General features: G+C 37.6%; 2 protein-coding genes across 2 annotated transcripts in view; both read left to right on the top strand.

Annotated features, from left to right (window-relative positions):
- The first annotated feature begins 3,073 nt into the window (after nt 1-3,073).
- Nucleotides 3,074-4,511, top strand: LOC135206865 (zinc finger protein 853-like). Its single transcript, XM_064238349.1, has 2 exons — nt 3,074-3,817; nt 3,909-4,511. Exons 1-2 carry the CDS (start codon nt 3,074-3,076, stop codon nt 4,509-4,511), a joined length of 1,347 nt encoding a protein of 448 aa, XP_064094419.1.
- Nucleotides 4,512-10,231: 5,720 nt separating this feature from the next.
- LOC135206864 (G-quartet DNA-binding protein TGP1-like) overlaps nt 10,232-15,000 on the top strand; it is a 13,351-nt gene continuing 8,582 nt past the window's right edge. Inside the window, exon 1 of the mRNA XM_064238348.1 lies at nt 10,232-10,298. Coding sequence (XP_064094418.1) covers nt 10,232-10,298 — 67 coding nt within the window. The remainder of the gene's footprint in view (nt 10,299-15,000) is intronic.

Here is a 15,000-nt window from a genome sequence, read left to right as displayed (position 1 = left end):
GAATTATCATGTAGCGTTCTCTTCTCCTTTCTAGACTATATAATTTTAAGAATTGTAGTCTTTCCCAGTAGTCTAGGTCCTTAACTTCTTCTATTCTAGCTGTAAAGGACCTTTGTACACTCTCTATTTGTGCAATATCCTTTTGATAGTGTGGGTACCATATCATATTGCAATATTCAAGTGGACTACGAAACATATGTTTTATAAAGCATAAATCATGTGTTCAGCTTTTCGTGTTTTGAAGTGCCGTAACAACATTCCCATTTTTGCTTTACATTTTGCCAACAGAGTTGCTATTTGATCATTGCATAACATGTTCCTATTCATCATCACACCAAGGTCTTTAACTGCTTCCTTATTTGTGATGGTCTCATTATTAGGTCCCTTATATGCATATAGCTTTCTTTCTCGTCTCCATAATTATTGATTCAAATTTATCAGAGTTAAATACCATCCTATTTACCTCTGCCCAATCATATACTTTGTTAAGGTCTCTTTGTAGAGCGTTTCCTATCTTCATCACAAGTAATTTCTCTACTTATTCTTGTGTCATCTGCGAAACTACTCACTACCGAATCCTTCACATTATTGTCTATGTCTTCAATCATAATAACAAACAGTATTGCAGCTAACACCGTACCTTGCGGCACACCGATATTACCTTGACTTCATCCGATCTTTCTCGTCGTTTGCAATAATTATCTGTTTTCTATTGTTGTAAAAATTCTTTTAACCATCTTCCTACTTTATCCACGATATTGTGTTTCTAATTTCTTCGCTAATATATTATGGTCTACTTTTATCAAAAGCTTTTGCAAAGTCTAAATAAACCACATCTGTTTCATTCCGCTTTTCATATTTTTGCATGAATGTCTCACGGTGGACTAACATTTGGGGTTTGGGTGTGTACTTTTTCCGGGTACGAAACCATGTTGTCCTTATTAACAAATTATTTTTTATTAAATGTTTCATAATATTTTTCTTCATTACCCTTCTACACTTTCATAATATGTGATGTTAGACTCACAGGCCTATAATTCTTGCCTCTAGTCTTGATCCACTTTTGAAAGTAGGGGTAATATATGCTAATTTTTGTGCTCATCATAAATCTTGCCTGTATCTACACTTTGTCTTAATAATATGCAAGTGGCTTTGGCGATGAATGAACTACTTTAACTAAAAAATAGCAGGAATTCCATCAGGCCCTGCTGCAGCGCTCCATTTTTAATTTCATTAATAGCCTGCAACAATATCAGCTTCATTAATATCTATGTCAGCTAAATATTCACTATTTTCATCCCTTACTTTCTATATCATTATCTTCATTATCTATTCTAGGGGTGAATTCTCTCTTATATCGTTCTGCCAGTATGTTGCAAATTTCCTTTTTTTTCATTCGTTAATCTCCCTTCAATTCTCAGAGGGCCTATTTCTATTCTTCTTTTATTCATCTTCTTCGCATATTGAGTATAATAGCTTGGGGTTTTGCTTGATATTTAATAGGGTTTTTCTTCCAAGTCCCGTTTTTCATTTTCTTTTGATTGTATAATCTTTTGTTCTGCATTTTGTTTTCTATCTTACTTTTAGTTCTATAACCTTTCCATGCATTTTTTTCTTTTGCAAGACCTTTTTTCCACTTTCTGATTTTCTGGAACAACAAGATCTTCTGTCTCTTGGTATGCATGAATGATGTTTACTTTTTCTTCTTCGGTATATTTTTCCACTATTTTTCTCCAATATTTTATATAATATATCCTTTTTTTTTTTTTGTATTTTTACCCTTATAGTCATCACTTACGAAAATGTTATCCCATCTTTGTTTAATTCTTTCATTAATTTCTGACCATTTTATATTTTTTACTGTAGAAGTTGTATTTTCCATATCCTTCCCACTTTTTCATTTCTTGCTTATCTCTATTTTCACTTGCTTTGGAATGAAACTGTAATTCTATGACATTATGGTCTGAAATATTCGCATTATAAACATATTATTTCTTTAACATAATTCATCTCGTTCACAAATACTAGGTCTAAAGTATTTTTGTTTCTTGTTGGCAGGTGATTTATTTGTTGAATGTTGTATTCTAGTAGCATATCTAATAGCTTTTCAAATTGCCTCTTACTTCTGCACTACTATTACTCTCTTTTTTATATGTATAAGTACAACCACAATCTCCTATTCGTTTGCTTTCCATTCTACGAAAGGAAAGTTGAAGTCACCAGATAGGAGAATAGTCCAGTCCCTTGTGAATTTCTACATATATCATCCAATTTTTCAATTATTAAGTCAAACTCTTTAGTATTAGGAGGTCTATATATTACTATGTTCATCAATTTTTTCAGATTCAAATTCTACCGCTATTAGTTCACATTCTGAGTTACTATATTTTCATCATATTTTTCCTTGTTTTTTTGTCTTTCCCATATATTGCGGTTCCCCTTGATTCCTATTTTTTCTATCTGATCTATAAGTTTGGACCCTTTTATTTGATCATCATTCCCAGTCTCTTGGGAATACCAGGTTCACTTATATTCACATATCTATTTTCTTTTCATTTTGGGGTTAGTTCTTCTAAGTACTCTATTTTTCTTTTTGAGTTACTCGTAACTAAACCCTGCGCATTCATCACTATGATGGTTTGCGTGTTTTTCTCCTTCATTTAATACTGGTAGTAATAAGGATTTTCCCATGTCTCTTTCCTGTTCTGGTATGTTTGTTCTTTTTTTCATTTCCAGAAATTCTGACATTAAAAATCCAACTTTTCCATAATATTTGATCTTCCTTCATCATAATTATTCATTTTGTGTCTGCAATCTGACAATTTTCTCCGTTTCTGCAATATCCTCTTGCATAATAAATACAGTTATTATCTCTTGAGTAGAATTTCGGAGCTGATGCTTTTGAAATTTTTTGCTGACACCTCTGCATATATCATTGGTGGTTGTTTCTTTTCTCTTTTACCTGATATTCTTGATTTCTCTCTTTATTTGTTTCTTTCTTATTTGGATTTATTACTTGGTTGGTTATTTATTTGATTATGATTCATTGGCTACAGGGTGCTGTTCTTGCAGCATGACCAGCACAAACAGGTACAGGAACAGCAGCAAGAACAGCAGAAACAGGTACAGGAGCAGCAGTAAGAACAGCAGAAACTACTACAGGAACAGCAGCAAAAACAGCAGAAACGGCTACAGAACAGCAGCAAGAACAGCAGAAACTGCTACAGGAACAGCAGCAAGAACAGCAGAAACAGCTACAGGAACAACAGCAAGAACAGCAGAAACTACTACAGGAACAGCAGCAAAAACAGCAGAAACAGCTTCAAGAACAGCTGCAAGAACTGCAGAAACAGCTACAGGAACAGCAGCAAGAACAGCAGAACCAGCTACAGGAACAGCAGCAAGAACAGCAGAAACAGCTACAGGAACAGCTGCCAGAACAGCAGAATCCGCTACAGGAACAGCAGCAAGAACAGCAGAAACAGCTACAGGAACAGCAGCAAGAACAGCAGAATCCGCTACAGGAACATCTGCAAGAACAACAGAAACAGCAACGGGAACCGCTGCAATAACAGCAGAAACAGCTACAGGAGCAGCAGCAAGAACAGCAGAAACAGCTACAGGAACATCTGCAAGAACAGCAGAAACAGCTACAAGAACAGCTATAGGAACAGCAGCAAGAACAGCAGAAACAGCTACAGGAACAGCAGCAAGAACAGCAGAAACAGCTACAGGAGCAGCAGGAAGTACAGCAGAAACAGCAGAAACAGCTACAGGAACAGCTGCAAGAACAGCAGAAACAGCTACAGGAACAGCTGCAAGAACAGCAGAAACAGCTACAGGAACAGCAGCAAGAACAGCAGAAACAGCTACAGGAACAGCTGCAAGAACAGCAGAAACAGCTACAGGAACAGCAGCAAGAACAGCAGAAACAGCTACAGGAACAGCTGCAAGAACAGCAGAAACAGCTACAGGAACAGCTGCAAGAACAGCATAAACAGCTACAGGAACAGCTGCAAGAACAGCAGAAACAGCTACAGGAACAGCTGCAAGAACAACTACAGGAACAGCAGCAAGAACAGCAGAAACAGCTACAGGAACAGCTGCAAGAACAGCAGAAACAGCTACAGGAACAGCAGCAAGAACAGCAGAAACAGCTACAGGAACAGCAGCAAGAACAGCAGAAACAGCTACAGGAACAGCTGCAAGAACAGCATAAACAGCTACAGGAACAGCTGCAAGAACAGCAGAAACAGCTACAGGAACAGCTGCAAGAACAACTACAGGAACAGCAGCAAGAACAACAGAAACAGCTACAGGAACAGCAGCAAGAACAGCAGAAACAGCTACAGAAAAAGCAGAAACAGCTACAGGAGCAGCAGCAAGTACAGCAGAAACAGCAGAAACAGCTACAGGAACAGCTGCAAGAACAGCAGAAACAGCTACAGGAACAGCTGCAAGAACAGCAGAAACAGCTACAGGAACAGCAGCAAAAGCTGAGGAATCATTAGCAGCAGAAGTCAATGGAAGTGAAAGCAGTGTCCGAAAGTACTCTCCACATACTGCATTATTTATATGTTGGTATTTTAACAGAAGATGCCAAAATGATATACACTTTGGAAGAAAGATCCACAGACAGAACAGAATCGCAATTATTTCCTTAATTTCTAATTAAGTCCACCTCCACAAAGCACCTACTAACGCAAACACGTGCACAAGAGAGCTGAGGGCAATAAGGAGAAAATAACGAATAAATGAACAAAATTGAACAAGCATCATTGATAGCAATCACTGATAGATAAATAAAGAAAACAGAGTATTACGACTGAATAAGTCATGGAAAGAAAGTGTGATTTTTTGGACAGAAAAGAAATGAATTTGTTCGTGGTTGCAGTGGGCCTGTATCTAAAACTTCGCGGGTCCGGATTGGAAAACTGAATTATAGATGGTGGTGGTGGAGGGTCCTCCATTTCCATGCATGTCCAAGAGCTATCTTGATGGATTCATCCGAAATTACGCACAGATTTTTTTTAATTTACCGATTTCTTTAATATTAGCAATGGGCAAGAAGGATTGCCACCATATCTGCTACGAGATCATTTGGGTCAAAGTATTCCCTTAAACTGAATGTGTTAGTAATATTATTATTCGAAAAGAGGTAACATTCATTGAAACAAGCTGAAGATATTATTATCTAAAAATTAAAATAAAAAAAGGAAATACTGACCCAATAAAGGAAGATTCACAAAGAAACAAGTACTTTTATTCGAAATGAGGTAACATTCATTGGAACAAGCTGAAGATATAAAAAAAATAATAAAAAAGGCAATACTGACCAAATAAAGGATAGATTTACAAATAAACAAGTATACTTACGGACAAAACCGAAATTGCAAGTCATGAAATCCATTGAATCCCCAGAAAAGGATACAGGAGTAACGATGCCATAGTGTAATCTACTGTGTCCAGCTTGCGACTACCTACTTCAATGGCAAAGTAATTCACTGTAATTCACTAATTCACTGTAAAGCAAAATAAACAAGATAGCTCAAACATACACCTTATTTCGAACAAGAAACAAATTTCTTGAGAGAGAGAGAGAGAGAGAGAGAGAGAGAGAGAGAGAGAGAGAGAGAGAATGCAAATTTATTTTGACTTCAGTAGGAACACTCTAGCTTTGGCTCACGTTAGTTTCAACAGAGCTCTGATATACAGTTCAAAACATAACAACTAATCTCTCTCTCTCTCTCTCTCTCTCTCTCTCTCTCTCTCTCTCTCTCTCTCTCTCTCTCTCTACAATAAATATCTCATAAAGACAAACTTCTGTATACTTAAACTCTCAGGGAATTTGATTCAACTCTGTCACGGTGCCGCAAAGCGTAGCGTTTCAACGGACTCAAGAAAAAGTCAACAAACCTCTGATATCCACTTCATCCTTCGCTATTCGTTTCGTTTGTGTGTATTCTGTATTCTTCCACCTCTACCAAATTCTCTTTCTGTTACCTCTCCTCCTCCTCCTCCTCACCTTGTCTCTCTCCCTCTCTCCCTCAGACGTCTCCCCATTCCTTTCCCCCGTTCTTCTCTTTTTCCGTCTCCCTCTCCCCATCCCACCTCACCTCACTCCAGGCGCCGCCCCCCCCCCCTCCCCCCCCCCCCCCCCACAATGGCCTTCTACTAATAAATGAAAAAAACCGCCAAGTGCTGCTTTCGGGCCTCCTCCGGTTCTCTCTCTCTCTCTCAGCTGGTCTTCTTCAGACCCGATTTGATTTTTCGTTCCTCAGATTCGATTTGGACATTCAGCTTGACTTGGCAGCTCCAACGTACTTGCCAAAATGGCGAAAGGAGAAGAAGAGCAATATTCTCTGGAATTTCTTTCGTATTTGCAAACACATTTTCCCCTGAAAATGTCTCGAATCTCTTTTACTATGAGAAACGCCGATAATGTAAGTCCTCTTCCCCTTATTCTTAATGGTTTTGCCTTGTTTCGATAACAGATCTCATATTTTCTTGTTTTCCTTACTCAGTCCCCATTTTTTTTTTACTATCCTTATTGTGGAAAGGACAGCGGGGATAGGGACAACAGATAGTCTCATATAGACCAGACCCGAGCGGGACAAGGGACAGAAAGGGGAAAAGAATATTGGACGGGGTCTGGACCCCAAAGACACGATGGATCTTCAGCGATTGCTTTTTCATCTTTTCTCGTTTTCATCAGGGAAGATGAAAGCAGCGTTTTTCCTGGGTCTAATCCCACTTGCTTTTTGGAATAATTTTCTTTTAAGTGTTTTTTGTGGTCAAAATACTGCAGCATTCGCATTGTCAAGGAAAGCAGCGTGGTGTGTTGGTAAAACGCAAAGGGTGAAAAGTAAGTGAAATTCCTCATTCTCTTTCTTCTGGGATATAATCCATTTGCAGCATAAGTCTCTCTCTCTCTCTCTCTCTCTCTCTCTCTCTCTCTCTCTCGTCTCTCTCTCTCTCACTTTATAAAGTGTACATACAAATTTCCCTACAGTCCATCTTGCAGCAAACATTCCGCTGCTTTTATGTCAAAGTTTATGTTGTGGTTATGCAAATGACGTCCACTTTCACAAACCGACACCCCTCCAGGTCGAGATAACTTCAGAGTCTCCCCCCCCCCCCCCCACCCCTACCCCTTGATATTTAAGGGCGTTAACTGTTATGGCCTCGAATGATATGGGTATAGGAGGAGCCTTGTTTGGGTGAATTACCTTCCTGACAGCTTATAGTTCTCAACTATCACTGACATTTAGATTCTCACTATCACTGACATTGGCTGCATCAAGATCTGGGATCCGGGGAGAGGTAGGGAATAGCTGCTGGTTTAATTATAAAGAAGCCAACTTATGACGTCATTTCAACAAAAGAGGCGTCACCTTCCCCTCTTTCTACACACACACACACACACACACACACACACATAGTGGCTCAGTAGCGTGGTCGGTATGGTGTTGGCGTGCTACCTCGGTGGCCGCGAGTTCGATTCTCGGGCATTTCATTAAGGTGTGAGATGTGTAGTATTACTGGTGATAGTTCACTCTCGACGTGGTTCGGAAGTCATGTAAAGCCGTTGGTTGGTCCCGTTGCTGAATAACCACTGGGGTTCCATGCATCGTAAAAACATCATACAAACAAACAAACACACACACACGTACGTGTGCGTATGACCAAAATAATTTAGTATTTCTAGTCATAAATCTATTTTCATTATTCACGTTCCGAAATGACAAATCCCGCCATCAGGTCTTAACAACCAATTTAATGAGAATCCATGAGTAATATGAAGCAGAATAATATAGTCATTCTTTTAAAAACACCAATTACGTCAGTGAGCCTAAAATTCAACCTAAAGCAAATAGCAAGCAATGAAACAACGAAATTGTTAACATTAAAGAACACCATTATCAAGAATATTAAACTAACTTTAAGGAAAAAACTGAACAGTAACAGATGACCAGATCGTTTGCCTGTTGTCTGTTCAAACAGCAGGGTACTCATTATTCCCAAGATATTGCTTTGCTTACACACATGGAGTTTAATAAAGAGCCAGACGGCATTGCCTAACGTAGCTATTCCCAGTTATTAGTGACGATGATACCAGGTTGTGTGTAATAGTTTCTCTTTTAGTGATTTTGTTTATTCTGAAATGATTTTATTTGTTAAAAATCGGTGTTCAATACTCTTACAGAATAATTCCTTAGTGTATGAATTCAGTTAGCTTTCATTACCTTCCTGGATTTCTGTCTTTTGTTGATTTTTATTCACATTGCTATTATTTAACCTTCTAAGGGGAATTGTTGTCTGTTCTGCTCCATTCATATCATTGTTTTCTCATTAACGTGTTTACATGCGTTATGTTGTTCTTGTTCTTTTTTCTCTCATTAATATATCGATATTATTTGCTTTTTGTGTCTTTTGTGTTTCTTTCATTTATATTTTCTCGCATAATTATTCATGTTTGCATGCGTTATTTTGTTTCTTGGTCTTTTTTTTCTCTTATTAATATATCGATATTATTTTCTTATTACGTCTCTTTAGTGTGTCTTTCATTTATATTTTCTCGCATAATTATTCATGTTTGCATGCGTTATTTTGTGTTTCTTGGTCTTTTTTGTTTTCTTATTAGTATCGACATTACTCTCTTTTTGTGTCTTTTTTTGCGTTTCTTTCATTTATATTTTCTAGCATGATTATTCACATTCAGATATGAAATGATTCGTAGCCAGCTGGACTTCACGGATTGAAACCAGATACTGGGGATCTCTCCCAGAATCTCACACCTTAACACCTCTAGTGTTTGTGCTAGAGAGAATCCTTTGTTGTTAAGAAGGTCATTCATGCTTCACTATCATGATTATTATTGAGCTTATAAACTGTAGTCCCTGTAATTATCAAGGGTCTCTTACATCTCTTACAGTCACTTACAGCTCGTTCTGGTTGCCCCAGGTTTCTCAGTGTGAGGCACCTCTAATGTCTACCAGAGAATTGCTAATGCATTTTCCGGTATACTTTGCAGAGATAGTGTGAAGTCATCTTGACCTGGGAGGAGGGTATGGAGAGGGAAAGGCATCTCTCTTCCTGAGGTAAGAGGGGGTTGGGGTGGGGGGGGTGGGGGGGGTGGGGGGGGGTGGGGGGGGGGGGTGGGGGGGGGGTTGGTCTTGGTAAGAGTGAACGGCACCTCAATTTGCATAACCTCAACATAAACTTGGGCATAAAAAGCCTCCGAATGTTATCTGCAGATTGGACCGAAGGAAATATGTATACGCACTTATAACATGAAAACGCACGAGGCCATACTGAAGTGTCCATGAAGAGAGAGAGAGAGAGAGAGTAGAGAGAGAGAGAGAGAGAGAGAGAGAGAGAGAGAGTCACAGGACGAGCCAAAACGGAGAAGATAAAAGAATGAGAGCAAGAATCTTACTGTTCTATCTGTGGCCTCAGAGCAAAATTAAAAACACGCAATATATTCCAACTGGATAAGAATCATTGAAAAATATGCCTATCAATTTTAAAACGCGACGGCAAGAACACAAAAAGAAATATTCCAAAAAAAACTAAATGAATTAACCTCCTGGAAAACGTTGAATTCGTCTTCAGTTGAAGCAAAAGAAAAAAATCAGTGAGGATCATCGTTTCTTTGTGGTCCAGAACGTCCCGCGTTTTATTTTCTCTTCCCCTTCCTTCCGTCGTCTTATTCGGGCCTGGTCTATATAAGGCTATTTTGGTCTCATGCCTGTTGCGCTTTACACCTATTCCTTGTCGAAGCTAAGCGATGATAAACCTACTGCAAGTGCTTGTGTGCAAGCAGTAATGCCTTATCACGAGGTTTGAAAGCCAACAAAAACGAATAGGCAAGACTACTTTAGTAGATTCACATCAACCGTGCATTTGATGTCTAGGCCAGTCCCTTACGACGCTCCTGATTGGCTGTTGATAGCTAGTCACAGGGCTGGAAAGTCTCAGTCCCTCACGAGAGTTCACATGGGTAGGATCTATGTTCCACATCACCTAAGGGATACGTCTTTCAAAAGAATCCCTCAGGAGAGGTGGAACATGCATCCTGTCTATGTGAACTCTCGGGAGAGACTGAGGGTTTTCCAGCCCTGTGAGTGACTGGCTTATCTACACCAATCAGGAGCGTCGCAATGGGACTGGCCAAGACATCAAATGCACGGTTGATGTGAATCTACTATAGAAAAGTATGAATCCCGCCATGATGCGAAACAAGAACGAAGCCACAAGCAACAATGTTTCTCAGAGATTCAGGACCTTTTTCAGGGGTAAAAATAGTTTTGCAAATACGTAAGAAATTCAAGATTATTGGACCCCTCCCCCCCCCCCCCCTCCCTCCCCCATCTCTATTTTGGCAAGAATGTTGGAGCGGCCAAGTCGAGCGGAATGTCCAAATCGAATTTGAGGAACGGATAATCAACGACGAAGATTGAGGACTCTGAAAACCAGAGCAGAGAGAGAGAGAGAGAGAGAGAGAGAGAGAGAGAGAGAGAGAGAGAGAGGAAAATATTTTTAAGGCATAAGAGTGTAAGACGAGCCTGAAGTCTCATTTTCTAAACTAAACAAATACAGTTTCAAATCATTTTTTAATGCCAGCAGAGAGAGAAAAAGAGAGAGGTGCCTCGCCAACTATAGCGTTTCAGGGGAATCATAAAAAAATCGCCAACTATAGTGTTTCTGAGGGAAATCATTAATAAAAAAAATTTTAAAAAATCGCCAACTATAGCGTTTCAGGAAATCATTAAATAAAAATCGCCTACTATAGCGTTTCAGGGGAATCATCACGAAAAAAAAAGTGTGACAATTCATCAAAACTTTGGAATGAATGATCATTGGCTGTTTTTATCGCAAATGAATTTCGTGGTTCAATTGGGGACACAAATGTAAACAAATGACGAAAAATGAATACATTTTTTTTTTACTACTCTGCAGAACTGGCCGTAAAACTATTCGCATTGTCGACTCTGGAAACAAGTGTCAAAATCCAAATGATTTTCCGGAAATTAAAATTGTCAGGTTTCAAAGGAGCGAACCAGCATCACAGTCATATTCAATTGAACGGAACTTCTGAAAAACATAGTGGCATTGTGAGCGTGTTAACTTTTCTATTCCACATTCAAGGCTAATAGTTTGCTTCGAACATTAGGGCGTCGTTTATTTTCATTCCCTATTATTTAAGAATTTAACATTTATTTTCAATCCCTAATTATTTAACAGAATAATACATTTATTTTCATTCCCTTAATTAATTAACAGAATAATTACATTTATTTCAGTCCCCTAATTATTTAACATAATGTTCAGCCCAATATTTAACAGAATAATTTACATGTAATTATTCGTTCCTAAATTTTAATGTTTAACATAAATGGACCACTCTGTTGGCAAATTTTAAGAAATTTTCACATTTCTGTGACAGTCATCTGTTTAAAACAATAGAAAATAAATTTCTCTCTATTCCTGAAACGCAGATCATCTACTTATTTTATTAACACGTGTTCCCTAAAAATAAATTACCCAGTTATCTGCTCAACCAGAAAATCTCGACCAGCATTCTTCAATGCCTCATGTTTCATGTATAATCGGTAATATGTCTATTAACGTTTTGAAATCACTGCTTTGAATGCGATGCTATGCGCGCCACGCTGTGATAGCCATGCTTGCCACGGCCGTACGTGGCTTTTGCTGGCATTCACATCGGATGCGAAGCTATGTCATCTGTGTCTGAGACATAGTGTTCACATAACACACACACACACACACGCATACGCGTACAAAATACATAAACATGCAGATCTAGGTAACATACACAGCCGCCCACCTTTAATTATATTACCGTCCGCATAATTATCAAAAGCGAATCAAGTCACATCCCTGGAATAATCTGTGGAATTGAAGACTCTTGTGTGTAACAGCCTTACAGTACCACTTGAATGCAGAACACACACACACACACACACACACACACATACACACTTGAAAATATAGAATATACTACGAAAGTACTTGTTCCAGGTCCCTGTTTTCACTTACCTCTCTACCATGGGTTTAAGGATAGATATGTGTGTGTGTATAATGCGTATTTATGTGCATGCATATTTTTTGTGCCTTCGTATATGAAAATTCATGGCGAAAAAATAATACTTATTTTTGTATATCTGGTACTGACGCTAAGCTTATGAATACCTGATAAGTTAATTGCAAATCTAATTAGCGAGGCAGGTAGGTAGCCGGACTTTCCGAGAATTGTATATATTGGAAACCTGGTTACAGATATATATATATATATATATATAATATATATATATATATATATATATATATATATATATATATATACGTGTTCCTGGTCCAGTGCGTCCTCTCTCTCTCTCTCTCTCCTCTCTCTCTCTCTCTCTCTCTCGTTTTATGCTTTGTCGATTTTAAACTCTCTCTCTCTCTTGTATGTTTTCGTCGATTTTGAACACACACACTCTCTCTCTCTCCTCTTCCTCTATCTCTCTCTCTCTACTCGTCTCTCTCGTCTCTCTCTCTCTGTTTTATGTTTAATCGACTTTGAATTCTTCTCTCTCGCGTCTCTCTCTCTCGTAGTAAGCCATCTTGCTTGGTGAGACGTACCCGCGTGAAGTCAGATTAATCAACAGATATCACAAGTTTAACATACGACTAGAATTTGAGAAATATCTAGAAGTGTTCGTGAACTATCGGTGATAAGATTAGTGTGAAAATAGTAGGATAAAGCGTCTTCTAAGTAGTTTTATCAATGTAATACTATAAATCAGAACAAGATGGCAGTAAGTTCCAACTGCGGGAAGAGGTGGCGTAATTTGGCGTGTTTAGCAGATTCGCAATACGATGAGGTACAGGAAGGGAACTGGCATTTCTCATCTATGAAATCAGCAACAGTCCTAACCAAAAAGATACAAAAGCGTTCATAGATATATTAGAAGGATATAATCCTTCAACTGGAACAAATCTAATGAAAACATCTTGAAAATAATTGAAGAAGTTCCAAATAAATCCAAGTGGTCAAGAGACTCATAAAGAAAATATACATAAACCAACATATTCCGACAAAGAAAATGAATAAGGTGAATCTTGTGAATATCCTAATTGATGCATTAGGAAAAAGAATGCCAAAAGCATGCAAACTGTGTAAGGTTTGGTATAGCATAGTCAATCCACAAAACCTAATCAGAAAATGTGCTGCATGCAACATTCCGACCCATCCACAGTGTGCTGAGGGTATACAAGGATTTGCGAAAAGATACAAGAATTTTTTTGTTCAACAATGTCTATCATGGATAGACAATGTTATTAAATCAAGATTGAATGTACAAAATAAAAGTTTGAGGATGAAGAAAGAAGAGGAAGAGGAAGAAGAAGAAGAAAAAGAGAAGAGGAAACGGAAGAGAAGTAAAACAAAAATGAAATGACAGAAAAAAATAAGGAAAACCAAAGAACAAGATAAAAGTATGGAGCAGGAGATACTCATTGATACTACATATGAGGCAATAAAGCAGCATACCTACGAAGAAATAAATTACGATATGACAACGAAAAGCAAATCCCGAAGAGGCTCTACCCAGATCTACACAATGACGGGAAAGAGAAAAAATAAAAAAAATAGACAAGAAAGACAAAATCTGCAACCTTTTGAAAGAGGGAATTGCAGATTTGGAGAAAGATGTTACTACAAACATCCTAAAATATGTCAAAACTATGAAATATATGGTAAATGTGCATACTTAGATGGATATGGGGATGATTGCAGAGATCTGCATCCAAAAATATGTAAAAACCTAAAAGAAGGAAAAGGATGTAAGTTCGACAAAAAATGCAAATATATGCACCCTGTAGCCATGAATCATAATCAAATAAATAACCAACCAAGTAATAAAATCCAAAATAAGAAAGAAACAAATAAAGAGAGAAAAAAACAAGAATATCAGGTAAAAGAGAAAAGCAAACCACCAATGAGAATATGCAGAGGTGTCAGCAAAAAATTTCAAAGCATCAGCTCCGAAAATTCTACTCAAGAGATAATAACTGTATTTATTATGCAAGAGGATATTGCAGAAACGAGAGAAAATTGGCAGATTCAGACACAAAATGAATAATTATGATGAAGGAAGATCAAATATTATGGAAAAGTTGGATTTTTTTAATGTCAGAATTTCTGGAAATGAAAAAAAGAACAACATACCAGAACAGGAAAGAGACATGGAAAAATCCTTATTACTACCAGTATTAAATGAAGGGAGAAAACACGAAAACCACCCTCATAGTGATGATGCGCAGGTTTAGTTACGAGTAACTCAAAAAGAAAAATAGAGTACTTAGAAGAACTAACCCAAAATGAAAAGAAAATAGATATAATGAATATAAGTGAAACCTGGTATTCCCAAGAGACTGGGAATGATGATCAAATAAAAGGGTTCCAAACTTATAGATCAGATAGAAAAAATAGGAATCAAGGGGGAACCGCAATATATGGGAAAGACAAAAAACAAGGAAAAATATATGAGAAATATAGTAACTCAGAATGTGAACTAATAGCGGTAGAATTTGAATCTGAAAATTGATGAACATAGTAATATATAGACCTCCTAATACTAAAAGAGTTTGACTTAATAATTGGATGATATATATGTGAAATCACAAGGACTGGACTATCCTATCTGGGTGACTTCAACTTTCCTTTCGTAGAATGGAAGAACGAATAGGATGATTGTGGTTGTACTTATACATATAAAAAAGAGAGTAATAGTAGTGCAGAAGATAAGAGGCAATTTGAAAAGCTATTAGATATGCTACTAGATACAACATTCAACAAATAAATCACCTGCCAACAAGAAAGGAAAATACTTTAGACCTAGTATTTGTGAACGAGATGAATTATGTTAAAGAAATAATAGTTTATAATGCGAGTATTTCAGACCATAATGTCATAGAATTAACAGTTCATTC

The sequence above is a fragment of the Macrobrachium nipponense genome, chromosome 31, assembly GCF_015104395.2.
Source record: "Macrobrachium nipponense isolate FS-2020 chromosome 31, ASM1510439v2, whole genome shotgun sequence".
In the NCBI taxonomy this organism is placed as follows: Eukaryota; Metazoa; Arthropoda; class Malacostraca; order Decapoda; family Palaemonidae; genus Macrobrachium; species Macrobrachium nipponense.
Note: the sequence above shows the minus strand (reverse complement) of the source record. Positions and strands in the feature narration are given on the sequence as shown.

Coding starts and splice junctions, on each gene's coding strand:
- LOC135206865 (XM_064238349.1), top strand. CDS start 3,074: ATGACCAGCACAAACAGGTACAGGAACAGCAGCAAGAACAGCAGAAAC. Junction 3,818..3,908: donor AAACAGCTACAGGAACAGCT/GCAAGAACAGCA, acceptor AAACAGCTACAG/GAACAGCAGCAAGAACAGCA.